We start from the raw sequence: 13,288 nt of genomic DNA on the forward strand, positions 1-13,288 counted from the left end.
TAAGAAGTAAAGGCGGTTGGTGATTAATACTGATCACACTATCACTATTATGCCATTGGTCACTAAATTGTGGAGACTTAAGCTTCCATTAACCCCAGGCCGACAATGAGCTGTTGGCGGGAGTGAATTATTTTATAACTAATTCTTATTTTTAAATGTTATTAATATAATAATTTTTGCTAATTACCTATGTTTGAGCCGCGATGGCTCAGGGGATAGAATGTTCGCCTTCCAATGAGGTGAACAGGGGTTCGACCATGGTGATGGCTGGTCGATACGGATTCCGCATCCGGCTTGCACCGACCACAGTGCTGACGTCAAATATCCTCAGTGGTAGATAGATCATGGGTTAGAGTCCCCTTGCCGTCAGGCTAACCATGGGAGGATCTCGTGGTCTTCCTCTCCATGTAAGGCAAATGGGGTGTTAGTTCTATCAAAAAGTCCTCCATGAAGGCTAATTTCTGCCGATACTTGATCCAGGAGTTCCCTTGTTTTCTGGATTGGGTTCAAAATTACAAGGCCACGGAGTTGAACATTGGTAGTCACAAACCCAAAAAAATTGGGTTGCTGTCCAACGACAGTTACAAAAAAATAAAAATTATTACTTATGTTTTGGTTTCTTACCTCCTTTTTTAAATATGCCTAGTTTAAACAGAATCTTGAAACTGTTCCATTTAAAATGCTGTTAGTTTCAGCAGGCAGTGTTATTTTCCTATCCAAAATTTATACAAATAATTTATTTTTATTTCTGAATAAACGAATATGTTTAAAATGATAATTAGTTTAAAATTTTATTTTTTTGGGTTAATTAAATTGATATTTTGTACCAATTAATTCCTCAAGTTTTTCCGTGTTTTTTTATTACTGTGTGTTTAAATTAACAAAGTTGAACACTTTAAAATTGAAACTATTTTGAGAAAAAGAATGCAAATAGCATTGAGCTCTACGGTAGTACTTAAAGACTAATTTCAAACTAATAATTTGCTTTGGATAAGATTAAAAATAAAATGTTTTAAGAAACTTAAGCATTTTAATGCAGAGTTCTCAAACATGAGTGCTTCTAGCTACTGTGTCACTTTTGTCACCCACATGCTCTGAGGGATAATAAATTTAAATAAGTAAATAATACAGAAAATCAATTAGAGAGAGATTCCCTGAAATAGACTATGTTGAAATTATATATCATCAAGCATCAATGCCTTTAAAAAGGATTAAAAAGAAAATCCCAAGTAAAACATTATTTACTCACTCAGTATCACAAAATACAAGGGGTGATCAAATGAAAAGGTACGAAACGACACGGTGGGTACAAATGTAGACTTTATACAAAACATACACCATAGGCCTGAGCACAACGATCCCACTGATGACCAAGCTGCAGGATTCCTTGTTCCCAGAATTCCTGTGGCCGTGACGAGACCCAGTCCTTCACAGCATCCTTGAGTACTTCGACCGAGTTGAAGCGCTTCCCTTTAAGGTCTTTCTTCAGTGGATCAAACACATGGAAATAGCAGGGCGACATGTCCGGACTGTAGGGCGGATGGTCCAACGTCTCCCACTTCAACTTGGTCAGTTCCGTATGTGTGACTCTGATGACGTGCGGATGCGCGTTATCATGGAGCAAAATCACATCCTCCATGAGCAGCCCCGGTCTTTTGTTCTTGATGGACCTGCGTTGGCGTCGGAGTGTCTCACAGTACACATGGTTTTTCTGTGCTCGAGTTTCTGTTCCTCAGACGGACTGCCACATCATTTGGACGCCGTTTTTGATACGAGCCTCTGTTCTCTCGTGCGCATGCGGGCGGCCGCGCATGCTCCGATCCCAGTCAGAGATTCCAATTGCATCCCAAGATGTCTTGCTACGTTCTCCCATGGCGGAATATGTAAATATTTAACTGTTACGTTTTTACGTTGTTTCGTACCTTTTCATTTGATCACTCCTTGTATGGGTCTGTTTTGAAAAATTTTCTCCATACAAAACAAACTTTAGGCTATAAAATCTGCCTGAATTCTTAATATTCTTCACCTAAAAATTATTAATATCTTTCAGCAATATTTTTAAAAAAAATTGTCATAATGATAAAATGTCGAAAAAATTAATTATATTATTGATTACACACTTCGAAAAGTTACCTAAGTAATAAATATAAAATTATATGATATTGGATGATAAAAAATATGAAATTTTTTCATATACTTTTTAATTAATAATTATTTTGGCTATTTTCAAAACACTGGCCAATTGATGTTTAAATTAAGGGAGCACTACGAAGAATATATTCTCCAGTGCCCCAAATGACTAGTCATAAGTTACAATAACTGCTTTCATATGGATCAAAATCAGCCGATCCATTAGAGGAGACATCTTTTATCCAAATGTTTATATTTGGAAAATGCTATTTTGGCAGTCTTTGAAAATTGAAGGTAAGAGATCGGGATAAAAAAAAAATATCACCACATTCTTACATTCATAACAACAAAATACAGTATTTTTTTTTACAATCAAATGCAAAAATAATATAAATAAATAGTTACATCTATTATATTACTGATAACAATAGGATGTTGTTGTAGTTTATTTACGTCACACTAGAGCTGCACAATGGGCTATTGGCGACGGTCTGGAAAGCATCCCTGAGGATGATCCGAAGACATGCCATCACAATTTTGATCCTCTGCAGAGGGGATGGCACCCCTGCTTCGGTAGCCTGACGACCTGCACGTGAAGTCGAGCACTTTACGGTAGAACAGTTTAACGAGGACCAATACAGCACACCCTCGGTCCCTACGCAAACTGATCCAAGTGGTCACCCACCCGCACACTGACCACAGCCAGTGATGCTTGACTTCGGTGATCTGCTGGGAACCGTGTCTTAACGATCAGTCCACTGCGGGACGATAACAATAGGAGCATGCATACCCTTAATTCAGAGATCAGCCTTGGCTTAAATGATTTTAAACATTGATAATTGAAACCAACACTTATCTAAGGAGGAGGAATATTTTTTTTATTTAATCAGAAGTTGAACATTTTATTTTATTGAGTTAAATTTTAAAGTATCATATATCACTATTTCTGCCACTATTTTTTTCAAGTAAATACTATGCCAATTCAGGTTGATGAGTTTTGAATGAAAAAGAAGTATAGTGCAACACATGCGCCTAAATGAAACAGTTTCACCTGCACTGGAAAGATGATTCCCTATACCTCTCATTCTTTTTTCTTCTTCATGTCTTGAAGGATATTATTCTGTTTCAAGAGGCCATAAAAAAACCTATTATCACAATACCAGTAGTACCTATCAAAGTATACAGTATTCCCACAGCAGCATGTTATGAGCCAGGATGGTCATATAGGTTAAAACTTAATAATTTTGTGACCATTGTCATGAAGATGATAATATGGTTAGCATTGAGTAACTACCTTTCTTTCCCAATTAAGCTCATACACAATGAACTGAAGCTGAGTAGGTTTCAAACCAACACTAACTAATGATAAAACCCCAGTTTCTCACAATAACAGTTCAGTGCTTTAACCTAACTGCCATTACAGTGCCCGCCGCTAATAAAATCACCGGATAATAAAATCAGCCGCTTTATAAAATAAAATCGGCAAGAACCGAATCGTTACAATATTAATACATGTTAAAAACATCCTTTAATAAAATCAATGCCGCCGCTTTTTAAAATCAAAATTTTGACTACATAATAAATCAAAAGTGCAATATTTCAGCTTTTTTTGTTCTTATTTATAAAATTTTATTTTTTCGAAGTTTAAAGATGTTTTTAGAAGAAGCAACAGTTACTCACAAACCTGTGAAACAGATGTGGTTAGCACTTTCCTGCGATATACATAGTGTAAGAGTTAAGGAAAAATGTGGGTGGTAAGCAGCGAGTTCATAGAAATCAATTTATCAATGTTAATTCCTTGACTTGAATGAAGTTTGGAGAAACCTATCTCACTCAACAGGGGCTCGAATTCCTATCTTACTTTTTATTGAAAGGACCATAGAAGGGAGAGAAGTTTCTTTTATTATTTATCATAACAGAGAACATGAATAGATTTCCAAAAACTGTCTGTGCACATGTTCCATATTATTTAAGCCGTTTGAGTAAATTATAGTTAGAGCACATATCATTTTTAAGTTCGTTTGATGTTAAATTTTATCAGCATGCTGAAAAGGAAGGATTTGAGTCTTAAAGATAAATTTGAAGTGTTGCAAAACTATGATAAGCTTCCTAAATGTAGTCAACGTGAAGCTTCAATGGAGATGGGGCTCATAACTGTTTCGAAGAAATGATCAGCAATGAAAAAAATGAAACGAACGAAAAATTTTCACGTTACATAGCTATTGACGATAACCTGCAAACATCAGGAGAAAAATCTGATTCTAAAATTGTTACAGACATCAAAAATTGCAAAGTTATTTCCCATCAAGAAATGGAGGAATCAGACTCAGAAGATGAAGTAAACTCATCAGTGCCATCTTCAATGGAAGTCAGAAAAGCACTTAATGTATTGCGGCAAGCTTTAGAACAAAGAGGAGGAATATTGAAAACTATAAAAACTTCTATAAACTCTCAAACGATGTTGAAAAGTTAATTTCAAATACTGCAACTCAAGCAACCATTGATCGGTTTTTTGCAAAACTTTTGTAAATTTAATCTTATGTAGGGTTTTACTTTATTAAAATAATTAAATTAGTTAAAATAAAGCATTAATGTGGTCATTATTTCAGCATTTAGAATATAGTGTGCATTTAGAATATATCGTAAAATTTTGTTTTTTTTCTTCAAATGTTCAATCGCCTCTTAATAAAATCAGCCGCTCAATAAAATCAAAAGAGCATAAAACGAAAGTGATTTTAATAAACGGCGGGCACTGTACCACAATTAATTAAGTTCACTTATGCCAGTAATAGTATGACAATTGTTCTATGGCTCCTTAGAACAGAATAGTATCACAATGAATTTTTAAACTTTTGAAGGTCAATTTATTATTTTTATAATTGAAAAGGAGTCAATCAGGAATTTGAAAATATTCAATCTATGATGCAACATTATTGATTTGCACAGTGGATGACCAGAAGAAAAAAAACTTTTTTTTTGGTCCGTTATAGGCAAAGTCTAATGTGTGAGAAAGATAGCTCTCTTAAACCTATTTTGGAAAGAGAATGAATAAACTAGTTCTTTAAAATTTGTGTACTTTCCCCTGTTTTTATTTTTATTTTGTTGCTCCTATTTATGCTTTATTATATCACATTTATTTATATTTTATAATTGTAAAAAAGGATGCAACTCCGATAATTCAATAAAAATTGCTTTGACTGAATTTTCATATCTGTTTTCATAAACATTATAAATTTGCAAAAAGCTTGTTATTTCGTAATTTATTTAAAAAAATATACTTAACTTTTATAATGAATGACACATTTATTTCTTGTAAATTTAATAATTGTTTTAATAACATTAACTTAATATGTTAAATCAGTCAATTTATCTACAATTGAGCACTCATAATAGATGTTATAAGTTATATTATTGTAAGATATGTTTGCGTTCTTGTAATAGATATGCTTCCTTATACAAGGAAATAGAGTCTTGTATCGAATTTTGTGCATATTCCATTTACTACTAAGCTCCTTATTTAAACAGAATTAACGTAGTTAAAAACTGGTATATAGTTACAATTAAAAAAATATTTAACGAGTTCAATAATATATTTTCTTATCACCACATTTCCCCCTCGTTTTGACACAATAATAATTGATAGGTTTTGCATCTAGGTATAATTTTATTATAGATAATAGCTCATACCTGCCAACATAGGAGAAATAAAATAACAGATTTTACTAGCGACATTTTTTAGACTAAGAGTAAAGTCTTGATACATCATGCAAAATCAAGTAAGTCAAAATTGGAAATAATAAAAGCACTTACATTTAGCTAAGTAAAAAATATGCATATAAATCTAAATCTAAAGAAGATTTTTTTAAAACCATTATTTATGATTACTCAAACTATAAACTCAACATAATGCAATACTGGCAATAGTATCACCTGTTGAGGAATAAGAGAAGTATTTTTGCCAAAGGAAGTTTTATGGCCAATTTTTTTGAAATTATTTTTTGTAAATAATTTTTTCAACGAATACAAATAAATTTGAAAATATACGAGTAAACATGAGATAGTCGTAAAATACTGGAGTCTTCATTAAAAAACAGGTGCCTTGGCAGGTATGATAGCTGCAGCTTTTAATGTGCAAAATTTTGCGTCAAACTTTAAAGTATGAATAAAATTAGCATAAAACTTCCCAAAGAAGTATTATTAAAAATATTTCATATTATAGCATACATGCTTTAATTTTAGAAATATTAATTTGGCAATACCATCTAACTGCCATTTTCATAAAAACACAATTTTAAAAAAAAATCATATGTCAAAACTTAGCAAACTAAATTTTAAAAAATTGTTTGATTTCATATTCTGAAGACAAAACAATTAAAATATAGCAGCAGAAAATACTACAAATCATTTGAACGAGAAAAAAAATGAGATTGGACGACACAATTTAAAAGATAAATTTAGCTCTTGAAGTCTCAAAATGCGTCTTTTTTAGAGGCTAACCTCTATGAATTGCAAGAAAAATATTAATATTTTTCAAAAAAAAAACATGAATTCATATTTTATAGCTATAAAATATGAATATATTATAGCTATAAAATATGAGCATATTTCAAACAGAAAGAATTCACAAGCCTCAATAAGAATTTTCGAAAAATTTCTAGCAATTTTACTATTAATTATTGAGTAGAGGTAAATTAATTTATATTTCACAGAAAATAGAACATGAAAAATGGAGTACAACTCTTACTTGTATCAGAATGAGCAAGCACATTAATTAAATTCTTTTTTCTCAAGATTGGTATTACTACATTTTGATGTGATGTCACTAGTCTTCTAGGTCGAATTAGACACTTATCTTTGGAATCCAACTCACAAAGATAACATAGCCAAATAGTGGCACGTAGAACCTACAAAATCAATAAAATAATCTTTAAACTTTTCCAAATTGTAACACCCTAATGAGATTTAAAACAATCTTATAAGTCGATTTAATATCAAACTGCAGAATCTGTTTGAAATAATTATGTGACATTTTATCACAAATGGTAAAAAAAGGTACAATGTTGCTCTAGTCAGATGCATTAACCAACAAAAAAATTTAAGAGAGGAGTGCAAAGAGCATTCTTAAAGCAGTTCACTCAAATCTCTATAGCGATTATTTTGACAGTTTTGACCGTTCTAGCAGAACTTTATTTTACCCACTTGTTATATTACCAAATAAAATTTTCCCTTTATGCTTTTAAAAACTTCAAATAGTTGGGAAAAGCCACAAAAGTAAAGTAAGCAGGAATAATTGTTTTAAATATTAGTACTCCTTAAAGTTCAATTGCAGCCAAAATGACAGTTTTGCCTGCTATAGTGTTAAGATTTTGCATTGACAGTTGTTCTTCCCCCCAAAGTATTTGTCCCTCTGGTTAAAAAAAAAAGATGCCTTCACAGATGCACAAATGGAGATTTTGCGCTTGGATTCAAACATTAAGTTGCTCACAGTATTTCACACTTATTTTTGATCACCTTCTTTTGGCATATGTTCTCTACTTTTAGCTTCTGGTAATTTATGCATTTAACTCATAAATCACCAGAAGGGGAAGAGAACTACTAAGACGGTCCAGCGGGTGCTGTTCTTCTGGAATGCAGAAAGAGGGATATACATTTAAAAGAGTGTAACTAAATCCCCCTACTCTAGTGATGTCCAAACAAGTATAGCAGCTGGCTAGAAAAAAAGGCACTACTTTGATCCTCTTTAATTTTGTTTGATAAGAAAAGAAAAACTACTTAAGAAATAAAAAAGATAAAGGTAAACGCAATGCCAGTTAAAATTAGAATAGTTTTGAAAGATATATGTCCTTGAAAAACATTCTTTCCTCCCCATATCCTTATCTCTCATTAAAATATTTAGGGGATGGGGAAACGTTCCTTCTTTATGATTGACATGCAATTGACTTCCCTTCTAATGAAATATGACCTTAACAAATGAAAGTCCCTTTGTTCCCAACCAAGAATTTAACTAAATTTCTCCAAAATTCATTCTCTTTTTATTTCTATCTTTCCCTCAAACTTGAAGTGCACCTGCAAATACATTAATAGGAATAGTAATTGACCTTGGTGAAATAAGCCTTACAAAATACTCCGGAAATAATTCCTCTTGCCAAACATCTCATATTTAAAGCAATTTAAGATGTCATACTTGTTCATTTTTACCCTATCTAGCTTTGTGAGTTATGAAATTGGGATTTTCAACTGTGTGTTTTTTAAATTTTTGATAAGATATTTTTTATTAAGTTTTCAGTTCAAGTATTAAGTTTTTTTAAGTTCATTTTCATTAAGTTTTAATGGAATTATAGTTATTTTTATTAAGCTTTCATTCAGTTATTGTTGCAGGTATTAAGTTTTTTATTCAGTTATCTTTGTTAATTTGCTTTTATTTTACCAACAATGCAATCACATAAGTTTAAAAATATGAAGAAATGTTTTTTATCAATTAAAGAAAAACAAGGAATTGCTTAGAAAATTAGACATAGGCACTTCAGTGTTAAAGCTATATTTCTTTTTATTTTTGATAGGTTTGTTGCTAGTTTATTTTAAAGGTGTCATTTCCTTCACTTAGTGTTTAAAACTAAGTTTTTCAAAATATTTTTTAAGTAATTAATACAGAATAACAGTATTCATACATTTATTGAATAAAAAAAAGAGCAGCATTTTAGCCGTTTCAGTATTCAAATTAAAATTTTGTTTTCACTTTACTCTTTTTACTTAATTGTATAGTAAAGCATAGCGATGTATTTTTCTTAAAAATTTCCTTCCACCTAATGTTTACCAATATGCATGCACAAAAGATGTCCTCATAACTTAAGGTGAAAAATGAAATCAACATGCCACCCCTTAACTTTGGTTTGAAATAATTTTTTCTCTCCCTCCCCACATTTCCATCTATTCAACTTCAAAGACTACTGTAATTTCCACATCTTGCCACAATCAATCTCGTTCAAAATGGTGGAGAAAGTGATTAATATATTTGTTTAACTATGATTAATTGTTATTCTTAATTTTCAAGTTTTTGAGTAATCATTCTTCTTTTCAAAATTTTTTTGACCCATTAGATATCATTCAAATAATAAAACGTTATTCACCCAAAAATTATGTCTATTGTTTATGTTTTAATTGTATAAGACTTGCTGAGACCTTTGTTTATAGTGGGGGTCTATTATAAGGAAAAAATTATTATCTGGACTTGCAGAAGTCAACTTGATTCTGAATACTGGATTTTTCTCTGTATATATTTCCATTTTGTAATGCTTTTTAAACAGGTATACAAACGAAAAACAAAATCAAGTATATAATACTATTACTTTTTAAGTCTTTAATGGAGTCTTTATCGTTCATATAATAAAAAATACTAAAACACTTGCTTTTGTTCAGCCTATTAGTTTGTGAATTAAAAAAATCATTGAATGTCCTCAAAATAAAACTTGAAATATGACTCAAATACAGAGTTTAACCAATTCAGCACTGCAGTTGAAACTTCCTTCAGAAAATTAACTAAAAATATGCCCTTTTTTAAAGAAGAGACAGCTTTAGAGCAATGGGTATTTTTATTTCTAGATTATAACTGAATGTACCCCATTTTAAAGGCTTTTGAGCCTAGTTTACAGGTAGAAAAGTATCCAGTATTGTGCTGATTGCCTATACATTAGAAAATAAAAAAATAGCACAATCTATACACTTCAGATAATATTTTTAAATAGTTTGAGCATAAATAATCATGTAATTAATAAAAACTGCTCATAAGAAAAAATAATATTACCTTTTTAAATGTGCCTTTTGGTGTCATATATTCAATACATAAACTACAAAAAGACCTACATGGAAATTGAAAAGAGTAGAATAAGAAATATGGTTTTAAGTGAAATATGGAACATTAAGTTCAAGCAACTATCAAATAAACTTCCCCTACAGATGGGATTAAGAAGGAAAAAAAGGAACGATCTGACAATGATTTAACAAAACAGTAAAAGTTTCAACAGCTCACTTTGGAAGAGAAAAACACAATAATAATAAATTATATTTAATTAATAATCAAAAGGTGTTAAGTATATTTTTTAAAACAATCGAAACATTAACGATATATGTCTAAAAACTATAATTGAGGATATTACTAATTGAGGAATTATTACTATTATTGAGGATATAGTAGATGTTATGGTATTTTAAAAAATATAAAAAATAACATTGAAAGAGTTGAGTAATACTGTTCAGGGAGGGAATCTTGTACTAAACTTTAGACTGTATCTTGAATAGTACTCCTGAGTAATAAAAGCAAAATTAAATATAATAGATCTTAATTAAACTGAAAACTTTAATATTTTATTTCAACTTATACCATTTTGTTTCAACAAAGTCATCAAATTGTTTCAGTTTGGTTTCACAGAGAAAAAAAATAGTCTTGACAGCTTAATTGCCAGATTTTCCCTAAAAAACCAAAATTATTGTTTTCAATGAATTTTTTTATTAATTACAAAATTTAATTTTACAATCAAAAATTTTTTTTCCAGAAAGTTATGAATAAAATTAGTTTTATAACTATATTTATATGATTATGAAAATTCTAAAGACCAACACTTTGACAAAGGATATTTCCAAGTTTTTGCCAAAAAAGTGACTAATTTTTTTTACAAAATTCATTAAAACCACTGGTTTTCCAAAAACATGTAACATTTTAAGGAAATTGGAATCTCCCACTTGTGGGTGCCCTGAAGAAAATTAAGTTGAAAATGAACTATGATAGCACAGACAATTTAGTAAAAACTAGTTCTGTTCTTTTCAAGAATATTTAAACAAAATAGTTTTTATAATTTGACATGAATAAACAACATAAAAGGGAAATTTTGTTTTAAAAAATTACATAAGTTTAAAAACCTAATTCTAAATTATTCTCCTAGTTAATGTAGATTTTATTTAATGAAGATAAAAAAAATTTATGAAGAGATAAATTTACTATATCGCAATTTACAACTTCCAGATATAAGTAAGTTAAAATAATTTTCTTATGAAACTATAAGGCATAAATTAGTTCAGCCAAGTCTTTAAATGAGGCTGCTTTCAAGTGGAGAACATGTTTTGTAAATAGTATCCTAATGTTTTCATACATTTTAAAGATTAATTTCAATTTACATAAATTACACAAATGATTTCTGGTACATTATTATGATAAACGTCTAACAGATAAATTACATGACATTAAAAAGAATCTAGATTCAAAAGTTTTATGCAAAAGAATACAAAGAATTACTTTAAACACATTGAGTTACTGCAAATAATGAGATGTCCACCTTGGCCACACACTGCACAGGAATCCTAAAATATTTGGTACAAAAATTAAGTAAGCAATAATACAATGATTTAAAAAAAAATTACATTTCTAGTAGCTATCTCAAATTTTGATGTATATGCAAAGTCAATGCTCAATATAAAGACACATACATTGCAGGTGCACAAAAAACCATAAACATTTATTCAAATCTAAAAAATATTGACTAATTTTAACAAAGTAAGGTTTAAATAGAATTATTTGATAAACTGTATAATTTATTTATAAGATCACAACTTGTTTTTATTCTCCATGTTAATACATTTGTAAATAGTACCATATAAAATGAAACTTTGTAAGTGAAAGGTGCAGAACAATAAAACTCTGGCTCTGGGCAGTCCTTTTCAATGAATAACTATCTTAATTAGGCAAGGTTGGAAAGTTTATTTGATAATTGACGGTTTTATTTAGTTTTAACTGTCAATTGTCAAAAACAATGAAATTTTAAATCATGTAAAACGGATGGCGTTTTCATACGCTACGGACTGAGAATACGCTGAAATAGATAGGGATTGAATTAATTGTGAAAAGGTTGAATGGAACAATGTGAACTGTGTCGTTTTGCATAATTCATAACAAAAATAAACATGGTAAAGGAAAAATTTAATTATGAAAAAGGAAAAATTAAGCACTTTTTAAAAACACCTGAAGAAAAAAGCACCTTTAAGAGATTTTAAAAAACGTAAATCGAAAATTAGCATCTTCAAGCACTTTTTAAAAACACTACGCACCCGGCATAAAGATAGTCAGATAAAGACTACACATTTTAATTAAAAAATAAATCAATTAAGGGTCTCATATTTCAGATTTAGAGTAAATAAAATTTTGAAACCAGAAAAGTGTTCAATAAATTTAAAAGAAAGTTTGTTTTTGTGACAAGAAATTTACTCAGATTGTGAAATCTACGTTCTTAGCGTCACCAAAATTCTTGGTGACTTTATTTACACAGGTAATTAGTCGAAAACATTCATAAAATATTATAGGAAACAAAAACTTTCCTTATAAAAATCAATATACCTGGAGCTCTCCAAATGGAATGTCGCAAGCTATTTCAACAATTCTTTGACAAGTCCGGCAAAATCCACCAACAAAATATGGATGTTTTTTTACCACGCAAGCACTAGGTTTAAAGCAGCTAATGCAAATATCTAAAAAATAAAAATAAACAAGTAATATAAACTCCTTAGATACTGATTTGTCAAATCTTTGTACATATTGCCTTGGCCAAATATTAACAATGTTCCACGTTTTAAACTATTGATTTAAAAAAAGATTTGCAAGACTGATTTTTTTTTAAAACAGAAGATTTAAAAATAGAAAATCATTGATTCAAAATTTTTTAAAGCATTTTAATATGAATTTTCTTAATCAATCATTCCTCATGTTTAAATAAGTCAATTTATTACTCTAAGCCATTTTTTTTATGATTTTTTTCCTTCCATCTTCACCTTTTTATTCAGTTTTGAACATGAGTACAAATTAAAACTTTCAGCGAAATTTGTCTCATAAAAGTAATTAAGTAGTGACTACATTTCAAAAATTTTTGTAATCAATATATTAAAAAAAATAGTTGTAGTTCACTACATTTGTCCTAAAGTAGTTGCAGTTAATGACAAAATAAGTTTTTCTAACCACTAACAAAAGATATTAAAAAATGTTACCTTCTAAATTTTTGATTCCATTTAACACATCAGGCAGCAAATTTTCTAAGTAAGAAAAATGAGCAGTTTCAACATAAAAATATATCAAGTAAACATTTCAAAAAAAAACATTTCAGAATTCGTAAAAAAAAGT

The 13,288-nt window shown here is 29.9% G+C and overlaps 1 protein-coding gene across 3 annotated transcripts in view; it reads right to left on the bottom strand.

The window, feature by feature from the left end:
* Positions 1 to 13,288, bottom strand: part of LOC107457158 (DNA (cytosine-5)-methyltransferase 3B) — a 42,106-nt gene that overhangs the window by 14,546 nt on the left and 14,272 nt on the right. For all 3 annotated transcript variants that reach the window (XM_016075238.5, XM_043043966.3, XM_043043967.3), the window contains exons 6-10: positions 13,156 to 13,200; positions 12,512 to 12,642; positions 11,417 to 11,481; positions 9,932 to 9,986; positions 6,875 to 7,034 (exon numbers count right to left, since the gene is read on the bottom strand). In XM_016075238.5, the coding sequence (XP_015930724.3) occupies positions 6,875 to 7,034; positions 9,932 to 9,986; positions 11,417 to 11,481; positions 12,512 to 12,642; positions 13,156 to 13,200 (456 nt within the window). The remainder of the gene's footprint in view (positions 1 to 6,874; positions 7,035 to 9,931; positions 9,987 to 11,416; positions 11,482 to 12,511; positions 12,643 to 13,155; positions 13,201 to 13,288) is intronic.

The sequence above is a fragment of the Parasteatoda tepidariorum genome, chromosome 11, assembly GCF_982258835.1.
Source record: "Parasteatoda tepidariorum strain Cologne lab strain chromosome 11, Ptep-v5.0, whole genome shotgun sequence".
In the NCBI taxonomy this organism is placed as follows: domain Eukaryota; kingdom Metazoa; phylum Arthropoda; class Arachnida; order Araneae; family Theridiidae; genus Parasteatoda; species Parasteatoda tepidariorum.